At 40.4% G+C, this 11112-nt stretch overlaps 1 protein-coding gene across 9 annotated transcripts in view; it reads right to left on the bottom strand.

The window, feature by feature from the left end:
- Positions 1-1852: 1852 nt before the first annotated feature.
- Positions 1853-11112, bottom strand: part of ZSCAN21 (zinc finger and SCAN domain containing 21) — a 55046-nt gene continuing 45786 nt past the window's right edge. For 2 of the 9 annotated variants that reach the window (XM_090276692.1, XM_090276696.1), the window contains exons 2-4: positions 6990-7418; positions 6510-6702; positions 1853-3107 (exon numbers count right to left, since the gene is read on the bottom strand). In XM_090276692.1, coding sequence (XP_090132818.1) covers positions 2269-3107; positions 6510-6702; positions 6990-7382 — 1425 coding nt within the window. In that variant the 5' untranslated portion in view covers positions 7383-7418 and the 3' untranslated portion in view covers positions 1853-2268. Of the gene's footprint in view, positions 3108-6509; positions 6703-6989; positions 7477-7581; positions 7669-8403; positions 8644-11112 lie in introns of those variants that run through there. The other 7 variants (XM_090276691.1, XM_090276694.1, XM_090276699.1 and 4 more) reach the window with 6 other exon arrangements.

Genomic DNA, 11112 nt, shown 5'->3' with positions numbered 1-11112 from the left:
TATCTGCCCCCAAGCTCTCATCCCAGGCCATTTTAGGGGAAATCAAGCCTTGACAGTTGGTATTGGAAGTGGCCCTAGAAATCCATTTCTCAGGATCAGATTCTGGAACAGGTCATTCACTGGTCAGGTGATGTGATTTAAAAAGGAGCATGGTAATAGGTACAATGATGATAACCTCTGGCTTGCTATAGCATGGCAATTAGTAAGCTTCTCACTAGTTATGGCAAGAGATAAAGCACAGGTACAAGGGGAAGCATTAGCTCATGCACTAAGTCATGTAACTTGAACACCACTGAACTTCTTAGCAATACCTACACTCCCCTCATTAGTATCCCTTGTCCAGAAGTCACAGGTTATGTGAACAGGAGGCTCACACTCCTGTCATCTGCTTTTGCTGAACTAGTACCTCCCTCTGCTCATACCTATGGATCACAGAAGCCTCCCTTAGACTTGTGGGTGGAAGAAGCTGCAGTCTGTTTTGCAGGGGTCACCTCAATGTTGGTGTGAATCAAGAAGGCATCGTTGATTCACTTTCCTCAGGAGTGGCCCTAGTGCCTGTGTGAGAAATCCAGAAAGCAGTCTCTCTGGTACCAACTTTGTATGAAGGGAGAAGTGGCCTGGAGATTTCATGGCTTCCTGGGCTGTGGCAAACAGCTTGTTTAGACAAGGGGCCTGCAAAGAATAAGGTTGAGTCTGGAGATAAGATCTGAGGAAGACTTCTGCTTACAGATGGGTCTATGGGAGCTAAAACGAAGCATGTAGATCTTTGTGTCATACATCAATGCCCCTCAGAAAGTACCCACTGCACAGGTGTCAGGAAAATAAGGGGCAGTACAGACATGGGACCCATTCACCTCTCATCGAAGCAGGGGAGGCAGGTCTTCAGGCTTAGCAGGCTCTTTACTTCCCTCGTGTGTAGCAGCTCCATGAACCCTACATAATCAATGAATTCTCTGTTGGCCTCCATCATGGTTAACATATAAACAGAACTCACATAAAAGGTACTGAGTTAAGGTGCTGGCAGGACATCCAGAAGGTCATTAGCAAGCTACTGGAACAGTAACAATATTTCAGATTTCAAGCACAATTAAAATTTTTTCAGTAACGACTCCTTCCCTAATACATTTGGCTGTTGCATAAAGACTTGTTACCTATAGTTTGATCTTATCTCAGGATGACATACAGGTAATTTCCAGAGATCAGAACAGGTACTAGACATGACACTTTCTTGCTGTCCCTAATCCTGGCATATCAGGTTTGCCTGACCACTATGGCTGCAGCAGTAGACAAAGATATTTTAGTGACTATGAGTAAGAGGTGAAACAACTCAGAATAACAAGATACCAAGATAAGCAAGTGATAGGAGGAAGGAGTAAAGTAGCTGGGTTTCTAGGTAACAGGTAGACCTACTGGCCAAAAGACTTTATTTAGTAGAGAAGAATAAGAAATCAGAGACTGCAGTCAGAAGGAAAAGACAGGATGGATTTAAGGTAATCAAACTGAGTATTATTGACTTCTGGAGTTTAGAAGGAAGCTTCTCAGGGAATGTCAGATTCTCAGACTTTGGCAGAGACAGAATATACACAACCAAAATGTACAGAGGCTGATAAAATGTTCCCAATGATGAAATGTTTTCAGTAGGTAGAAAAAAAAGCACAATGTAGACCAAGATGCAGCTCCTCTATACTCCACTGCAATTTCCTAATATGTACACATATTCATTCACAAGTACTAATTGTTCTATTTACCTCAAATCCAAATTTTCTAAAAGCTAAACCAGTAGGAACATTTTTTCCTCTCTAGACTAGTGTTCAATAAACATGCCATTTATTATAATAACAGTCTTGAAGCATTACGAGATATTATACATTTATTCTGAATCAGATTAGACTGTGTTCAAATGACTCAATTCTTTACAAATCATAATTCTTGAATGCATGTTAAAAAGTTATAACATCTTTCTATAATTATACGTGATACACATAATTTTAACTATACACAAGGCAATGCTGGCATGGTTAATGGGTCCTCAAGTGTGGTGAGGGGACCCTGACCCAGTTAAGCCGGTGAGTGAGGACTCCACCACACCCTCCGGGACCTTCCTTCCCACTGTGCCACCACCTTCACTCTCCAGCGTTCCTTGACGTTGAGTGAAACAAAATCTACCACTGAAGTTTTTATTACAATTACCTGGCTTCTTCCTAGAATTCATGTTCTAAAGTTAAAAAACAAAAACAAAGTATCACCAAGAACATACTTGATTGATGGTTAAATCACTTCTCCCTCTCCAGTGTGGACTCTCTGGTGTTTGGAAAGATTTGACTTACTACAGAAGGTTTTTCCACAATTATCACACCAATAGGGCTTTTCCCCCGTATGGATTCTATGATGTTTATTAAAATTGGAGCTGTGGTTGAAGGCTTTTCCACACTCCTTACATTTATATGGCTTCTCTCCAGTGTGGAGTCTCTGATGAGAACTAAGACCTGCATGCTGTCTAAAGCTCTTCCCACATTCGTTACACTGATAAGGTTTCTCCCCTGTATGTATTCGATAGTGTCGAATGAGGCTGCCTTTACCACTGAAAGCTTTCCCACAATCTTTACACTGATATGGTGCCTCCTCAGTGTGTATTCGCTGATGTTTAAGGAGATCTGAGCTCTGACCGAAGGCTTTTCCACACTTACAGTCATAGGGTCGGTCCACCAAGTGTGTTCTATAATGAAGAGTAAGGTTTGAGCTGTGGCTAAAGGCTTTCCCACATTTGGTGCATACATAGGGTTTCTCCCCAGTGTGTGTTCTCCGGTGTTTAGTAAGATTTGAGCTATTACTAAAGGCTTTTCCACACTCAGCACATATGTAACGTCTCTCTCCTGGGGCAGGTTTAGTGGGCATTAATTCTCTACCTTTCTTGGAACCTTTGCCTAGGAGAGGGGATTTTGTTCCTCTTTCTTTTTCAAGATTTACCCACTGCCTTTCTAACCTGGCCTCACATTTATTGGCAATAGCCATGGGAATAATATCCTGTTTGAATTCTTCTGCATGAGACTCTTCAGAATTTTTCTGCTTATCTGTGGATTCCTCATTCTGGGTGCTCGATTTACAACCTGAAACAATAAGCAGAATAAGTATGTGAGTTGTTTCCTGTTCTGAGAAGAAATTGTTAAAGAACAAAGAATCATCAGATGACACTGATGAGTTTTGAAGGGTGACCAAATATTGCTCTATGAGAGGTCACAATATCACAATGATACATATGAGCCACCATCAAATCTAGTTTATAATACCAGACTGTCACACAAGTCCTTCAGAAACTGTTATGGTATAAAGAGTACCTGGTTTCTTCTGCCAGGAGAAAAACTTCATATATAGAGGGCAATAAGGCAAAACTAAGTCTACTGGGATAGCAGCAAAGAAAATGAGTGATGCTCAGGCAGAGTGAAACAAAAGACTGCAGAAGGGTCAAATTTGATTAAGGATTGTAAAAAGAATAATTAAGGGAAAAGAAGCTAGTGGCAAACTCAGAAAAATTCTTATGCTCACAGAAGCTGAATATAAAAGCAGAGACTTCTGGCCAAGATGGAGGCTAGACAGACATGCTGCATCTCCCTCCACAACTAAGAAGGAACACAACTACCTCAAAACTAGAGATAACCAGAAGTTCCAGAAAATCGAGCTGCATGTAAGTTCAAACAAACAAAAATATAAAGAACAAATATTCATCTGGACAGGTAGGAGGAGCGGAGCCAGGGTAAAGAGGATGCAGTGTGGTGGTGGCAGTGGCAGACTGACTAAAAGTGCAGTCACACATTTTAAAAAGTCAGGAGGGACACCTGGGGAACGTTCCCAGCTCCAGACCAGACCATGCAGCTCACAATCCCAGCAGCTGGGGAAAATAAAGCCTCATTGCTTCTGACTGTGCAAACCAGTGGGGGTTGGGGCAGAGGCAGAAACTGCTGATCTCTCAGCAGAGTCTGATTGTTTAAAGGGCCACCCCCTCTGAGAACGACGGCCAGGGCAACAACCAGAGAGGCGCTAGTCTCATACAAAGTGGGAGAATTGCCTGGAAAAGGGGCGAGTGCTGAGCAAGCAACACTGTTCCCTCTCAGACCCCTCCCCAACACATAGCACCACAACGGGGTGAAACAGGTCACCCTGTACTAACGAGAAAACCTAAGGCTCTGCCCCTTTCAACGTAACAGGAGCAACAGCTCTACCTGAGACATAGAGGCAAACAAACACAGGAGCCTGTCAAGATGAGGAGACAGAGAAGTATGGCCCAAAAGGGGGAACGGATCAAGGTTCCAGTGGGAGAACTAAGCAATGAGGAGATAGCCAACCTAACAAATGAGAAGAGAGCCAACATAACAGACGCAGAGTTCAAAACACTGGTGATAAAGATGCTCAAGGGCTTGACAGATATGCTTAAGTACGGCAAACGCATAAAGGAAGAAGTGGAGGCTATGCTAAGCAAAACGAAGGAAAATCCACACAAAACCAATGGTGAAGAGATGGAAACCAGGGTTCAAATCAATGATTTGGAACATAAAGAGGAAAACAGTCAACCAGTACAGAATGAGGAAACAAGAATTAAAAAAAATGAGGAGAGGCTTAGGAACCTCTGGGACAACTTTAAACGTGACAACATCTGAATCATAGGGCTGCCAGAAGGAAAAGAGTAAGAGCAAGAAATTGAAAACTTATATGAGAAAATAATGAAGGAAAACTCCCCGTATTGGCAAAGGAAATAGACATACAAGTCCAGAAAGCACAGTGAGTCCCAAACAAGCTAGACCCAAAAAGGACCATACCAAGACACATCATCATTAAAATGCCAAAGGTTCAAGATAAAGAGAGAATCTTAAAAGCAGCAAGAGAAAAGCAGAGAGTTACCTACAAAGGAGTGCCTATAACACTACCAGCTGATTTCTCAAAAGAAACTTTGCAGGCAAGAAGGGACTGGCAAGAAGTATTCAAGGTGATGAAAAGCAAGGACCTACAACCAAGATTACTCTATCCAGCAAAGCTATCATTTAGAATGGAAGGGCAGATGAAGTGCTTCCCAGACAAGGTAAAACTAAAGGAGCTCATCATATAAAATGTCAAAGGGACTTAAGAAAAAGGTAAAAAATTATGAACATTAAAATGACAACAAACTCACAACTATGAACAACTGAATCTAAAAAATAACAAAATTTAACTAAGCAAACCAGAATAGGAACAGAGTCATAGGTATGGGGATCATTCGGAGAGTTATCAGCTGGGAGGGGGAAGGGGGAGAAATGGGGAAATGGTGCAGGGATTAAGAAGCATAACTGGTAAATACAAACTAGACAGGAGGAAGTTAAGAATAATATAGGAAAGGGTGAAGCCAAAGAATGTATACGCACAACCTATGGACATGAACTAAAGGGGGTGGGATTGCTGGAGGGAAGGGGGGTACTGGGCAGAGGGGAACAAAGGGGGAAAAAAATTGAAACTACTGTAATGACATAATCAATAAAATACACTTAATAAATAAATAAATAAAAGCAATGAAAGAGAATGTTCAGTCCATTTATAATCATTCTACTCCCCTATTAATTTGAATGAAAGTACTTAACTCCCACCAGGGTTCAACTCTCATCATTTACTGTTATATATTGGCTATGTCGTGTAATTCTTTTCGTTATAAAGTAACACTGTTGAAATCAGGTTAAAGCAGTACATCTTTTTAGAGCATTTCATGAGGCAATCACACTGCTAAAGTCCATCTAACTGTCCACACACATGGAAAAGGGAAGTAAGAGAAGCTCCCTCTGAAAAATGGGCTCCAGTTGAGCATGGTGATCCCTCCACAGGTACAGAAGCCCCAGTCAATGAAGGTACTTTCCCCACCCCCTTTTCTCGTCCTTCTGTTTCTCTGTTCCACCTGACCATCTATTTCCTTCCTCTCCCAGCAGTAACCATTCAGCTGCTTCCAGGCTCACACCCTACTCACTGTCTGCTGATGACTGTAGCAGCAGGAACTGAAATCTCTCTCACTCTCCATGATGAGCAATCACTTGGCTACTCATACAGGCTTCCTTTCAAGTTGCCATGAACTATGTGTAGGAAATAAGTAACTTAAAAGTTAAACATTTTAAATAGCCTAATGAGGTAGAAGTTGAAAAAGAATTTACCAATGACCATTTCCACATAATCCAAAGCTGATTATAACAGGTTCACTAAATCATTAATAAACTAACAAGCACCATCTCTTATTGGTTCACTCAACCTGTCCACACCTCCATACCAGTCTGTTTATTAAAGTCACTTCAGCTGAACTTATTAAGCGTGTGACATCTGTTTCCATGCTAGAACCCTGACTGAAATGCACCTGAGGAAGGAGATGGAACTTATTCTATCTAGTCAGCTAAACCTGTCAAGTCAATCTACGGAGTCACCTTACAACGAGTAATTAGAATTAGCCTGTTTCTTCAATCGCAAAGGCCTGGGCACCAAAGGAGGACCTGACAGATGGTTCTTACCTTGATTCTGTCTCAGCTCTGGAGTGAAATCCTGTTCTTCACCAGTCTCTTGGATATACAGGGGTCCCCAAGATTCATATTGGGGACTTGTCCCCACAGACCATGTCTGTGTGCTGCTCAGGGATTCCTTTGCTGTTCCTGAAGAAGACATCTTCTCCCACACCTGTTTCTGTTCATTTGGAGGAGGTGAAACCTAGAGACAATTAAGAATGGCTGGGTTTGTGCAAAGTTCGCTTTAACTAGAATGAAAGAAAATCTCAGGGGAGTTATATAGACTCTCTAGGAAAGAGAAAATAAAAATACCCTCTCATTCAATTCCCAAGGCTAAAGCTAGCATAGGGCAATAGGAAAAAAAAGGGCACATGGTCTAACTCAGTAGAAACTTACATTTACCTATTCGTATTGTATAGACAAACACATTCCTGCCTGGAATAGTATGCTCCCAGTCTCGAGGATAAAAATAAGTTTCCCCCAGCCTACCTGCTGTCCCGGTTCATCCAATTCTCGCTCTAGTTCTTCCAGGAGAGTGACAGCCTCTTCAGCGCTCTCTGGACAGTGCTCCTGCACCCAGGCCTGCAGCTCCTGAGGCAGGATGGTCAGGAACTGCTCAAGCACCAGCAACTCTAGGATCTGCTCCTTGGTGTGGATCTCTGGCCTCAGCCACTCACAGCAGAGCACCCGGAGCTGGCTCAGGGCTTCCCGGGGTCCAGGTGTGTCATGGTACCCAAACTGCCTGAAGCGTTGACGGAACATCTCCAGGCTGGGAAAGCATTTCTCTTTCTCTTCCTTGACTTTCACAATAACAGGCCTCACCTGCTCCTGTGCAGGACTAGGGCCCATACCTGTGGCCATTCCTGGTACCTTGGTCATCATACGGATTCCAGAAACAGCCTCACTAAAGATGGGACTCTGTGTAGCAGAAATATTGGTTCCTTTGGATTTCTGGTTCTTAAGGCTACAGGTTCAACTTAAAAAAATATACAAATAAACACAAAAAACCCCCAAATAAACAGACAATAGAATCAGTCTATCATAATTGGCATTCATTAAATATATTTTGAAAGAAAAATACCTAAATTAGTGAATCTTGTATGTTGTGACTGGCCTTCCTGAGTGTGTTTTCAAACTTTAAGCAGCATTTTTCACAGGTGTTTCCATTCTGGATTTGGATATTTAGAAAAGGAAAACTCCAGCAGTCTCAATAAAGAGCCAAACAGATAAAAATCTATGTGGGTGTTACATTAAATTATATTAATAATAAAGGTAGAGACAATAAAAAGATGCATAAATGGCTTATATAAGCTGAAGATGATCTCATCTTGTACTTCTCTCTCTGCTCATTCTACTCAGCCACACTGTTCCCTAGACTTGTGAAGCACACTCCCACTTCAGAGCCTTGTCCATGATGCTACCACTAACACTTCCTGCAGATTACACACGTCTTCCAGATTATGCATGCCTGGCTCCCTCACCTCCTCCAGGTCTGTACTCAGATGTCCCCTTCTGGCTGAGGCACCCCTGACCACCCTGTTTTAAATTGCACACTACCTTCCCTTACAAGGAAGTCTTTATCCTCCTATTCTTTTCCTACAAATCACTTACCACCATACAAATTCTATATATATTTTATCTTTTTTAAATTTTATTTTAATTTTTTTAACTATCTGTCTCCTTCCCTGAATACCAACTCTGGAGGACAGGCACTTTCATCTGTTTTGTTTACTGCTATAGTCCCAACATCTATTTTATGTCTAGTAGATTGCAACACTCAAATATCTGTGAAAAGAATGTGATACATGGATCTTTGGGGCTACTTTTAGGGAGTAAAACTGTAAAATTGAGTTTTAAAAAATATTAACAATACAAATTTAAAATATGGCAATATGGCCCTAACCGGTGTGGGTCAATGGGTTGGGCATCATCCCACAGGTTGGTTCAATTCCCAGTCAGGGCACATGCCTGGGTTGTGGGTTTGGTCCCCAGTTAGGGCATGTACGAGAGGCAGCCGATCGATGTTTCTCTGTCACATTGATGTTTCTCTCCGTCTCTTTCTCTCTCCCCTCACCTCTCTCTGAAAATAAGTAAATCTTAAAAAAAATATGGTAGTATGAACATATGTCCAGTGTAATATAGACAGAGGTTGATACAGAATTAGATAAGTTCGTGAGCCCGTATCTTGATTTCTAAATATCTTTCTCCATTAACAAAAACTAGAGGTGGAGAAATGGCTAATTCTAGGTTGGGGATATTGAATATGAACCTGGAGCACCTTGTAATGCCACAAAGTATTAAAAAAACAAAGAAACAACGAGGCATGTCGAAGGGACACAGAAGCCCGAGCAACAAAATAATATTGTACTGGATTGTAACCATAAGTGTAAAATAAATATACATAAGCCCATACTGATGTGAGAAAAGGTGATTGAATAAATAGGGGAAAAAAGACAAATCTCCCATACAGAATTATTCCAAATAATTTATGTAGTTACTCCTCTCAGGAAGGTGGAGCTTAACTCTCCATTCCTTGAATGTAGGCTATACTTACCAATTTGCTTCCAAAGAGAATAGAAAGGGGCTAGGGAAATAACATTATCTTATCAAGAGATGCAGAAAAAGCATTTGATAAAATCCAGACTCATTTACGATAAAAACTCTCAGCAAAGTGGAAATAAAGGAAGCATACCTCAACATATAAAGGTCATATACAAGAAACCTACTGCCAACATCATACTCAATGGGCAAAAATTAAAGCATTTCCCTTAAGGTCAGGAACAAGACAAGGGTGTCTGATTTCACCACTCTTATTCAACATAGTACTGGAGGTCCTAGCCACAGTGATCAGACGAAAAGAAGAAGATATAAAAGGCACCCACACTGGAAAGGTTTAAGTAAAACTGTCATTGTTTGCAGACGACATGATAGTGTACATAGAAGACCCTATGGGCTCCACCAAAAACTACTTGACCTAAAAAGTAAATTTGGCAAAGCAGTCGAGTACAAAGTCAATATTCAGAAATCCATGGCATTTTTGTAAACCAACAATGAACTATCAGAAAAAGAAACTAAGAAAAAAATCCCATTTACTATAGCGACAACAAAAAAAATAAAGTACCTAGGAATAAATTTAACCAAGGAGGTAAAAGATCTGTACTCAGAAAACTATAGAATGAAGAAAGAAATTAAGAAAGATACACGTAAATGGAAGCATACACTATGTTTATGGATTGGAAGAAATGACATCATTAAAACGTCCATATTACCCAAAGCAATCTACAGATTCAGTGCAATTCCTATTAAAATACCAATGATATACTTCACAAATCTAGAACAAATATTCCAAAAATTTATATGGAACCAAAAAGACCCCGAATAGCCTCAGCAATCTTGAGAAGGACAAAGTTGGAGGAATCACAAGACCTTAATATCAAACTTATACTACAAGGCCACTGTAATCAAAACAGCCTGTTACTGGCATAAGAACAGACATATAGATCAATGGAACAGAATAGAGAGCCCAGAAATAAACCCTGTCTCTATGGTCAATTAATATTTAACGAAGGGGGCATGAGCATACAATGCAGTGAAGATATTCTCTTCAATAAATGGTGTTGGGAGAACTGGACAGGGACATGCAACAAAAATGAAACTGGACCATCAACTTATACCATACACAAGAATAAACTCAAAAATAGATAAAAGACTTAAATATAAGAAATCCTAGTGGAAAACACAGGCAGTAAAATTTCACATATCTCACGTAGCAATATTTTTGCCAATCTCCTAGGCAAGGGAAGTAAAGGAAAAAATAAACAAATGGGACTACATCAAATTAAAAAGCTTCTGCACAGATAAAAAAATCATTATCAAAATGAAAAGGGAACTGATTGTATGGGAGAACATATTTGCCAATGATACACTGGACAACAGTTTAATCTCCAAAATATATAAAGAAATGGGCAAAGGACCTGAATAGACACTTCTCCAAGGAGGACATACAGATGGCCCACAGACATATGAAAAGATGCTCAGCATTATTAGCCATCAGAGAGATGCAAATAAAAACCATAATGAGATATCACCTCACACCTGCCAAAATGGCTATCATTAATAAATCAACAAACAAGCACTGGCAAGATGTGAAGAAAAGGGAACCCTAAGTGCACTGTTGGTGGGATTACAGACTGGTGTAGCCACTACAGAAAATAGCATGAAATTTCCTTAAAAAGTTAAAAATGGAACTACCTTTTGACCCAGCAATTTCCACTGATGGGAATATACCCTATGAATCCCAAAACACCAATTTAAAAGAATTTATGCACCCCTACGTTCATAGCAGCATTATTTACAATAGCCAAGACTTGGAAACAGCCTAAGTGCCTATCAGTAGATGAATGGATTAAAAAATTGTGGTACATTTACACAATGGAATACTACACAGCAGGAAAAAAAAGAATTCTTACCTTTTGCAATAGCATGGATGAAACTGGAGACTATTATGCTAAATGAAATAAGCCAGCTGGTGAAAGACAAATACCATATGATCTCACTTATGAGAGGAATCTAATAAAAAAATAAACTCATGAGCAAAATAGAACCAGAGACA

The sequence above is a fragment of the Furipterus horrens genome, unplaced genomic scaffold, assembly GCF_987537825.1.
Source record: "Furipterus horrens unplaced genomic scaffold, mFurHor1.1.pri manual_scaffold_5, whole genome shotgun sequence".
Taxonomy (NCBI): Eukaryota; Metazoa; Chordata; class Mammalia; order Chiroptera; family Furipteridae; genus Furipterus; species Furipterus horrens.
Note: the sequence above shows the minus strand (reverse complement) of the source record. Positions and strands in the feature narration are given on the sequence as shown.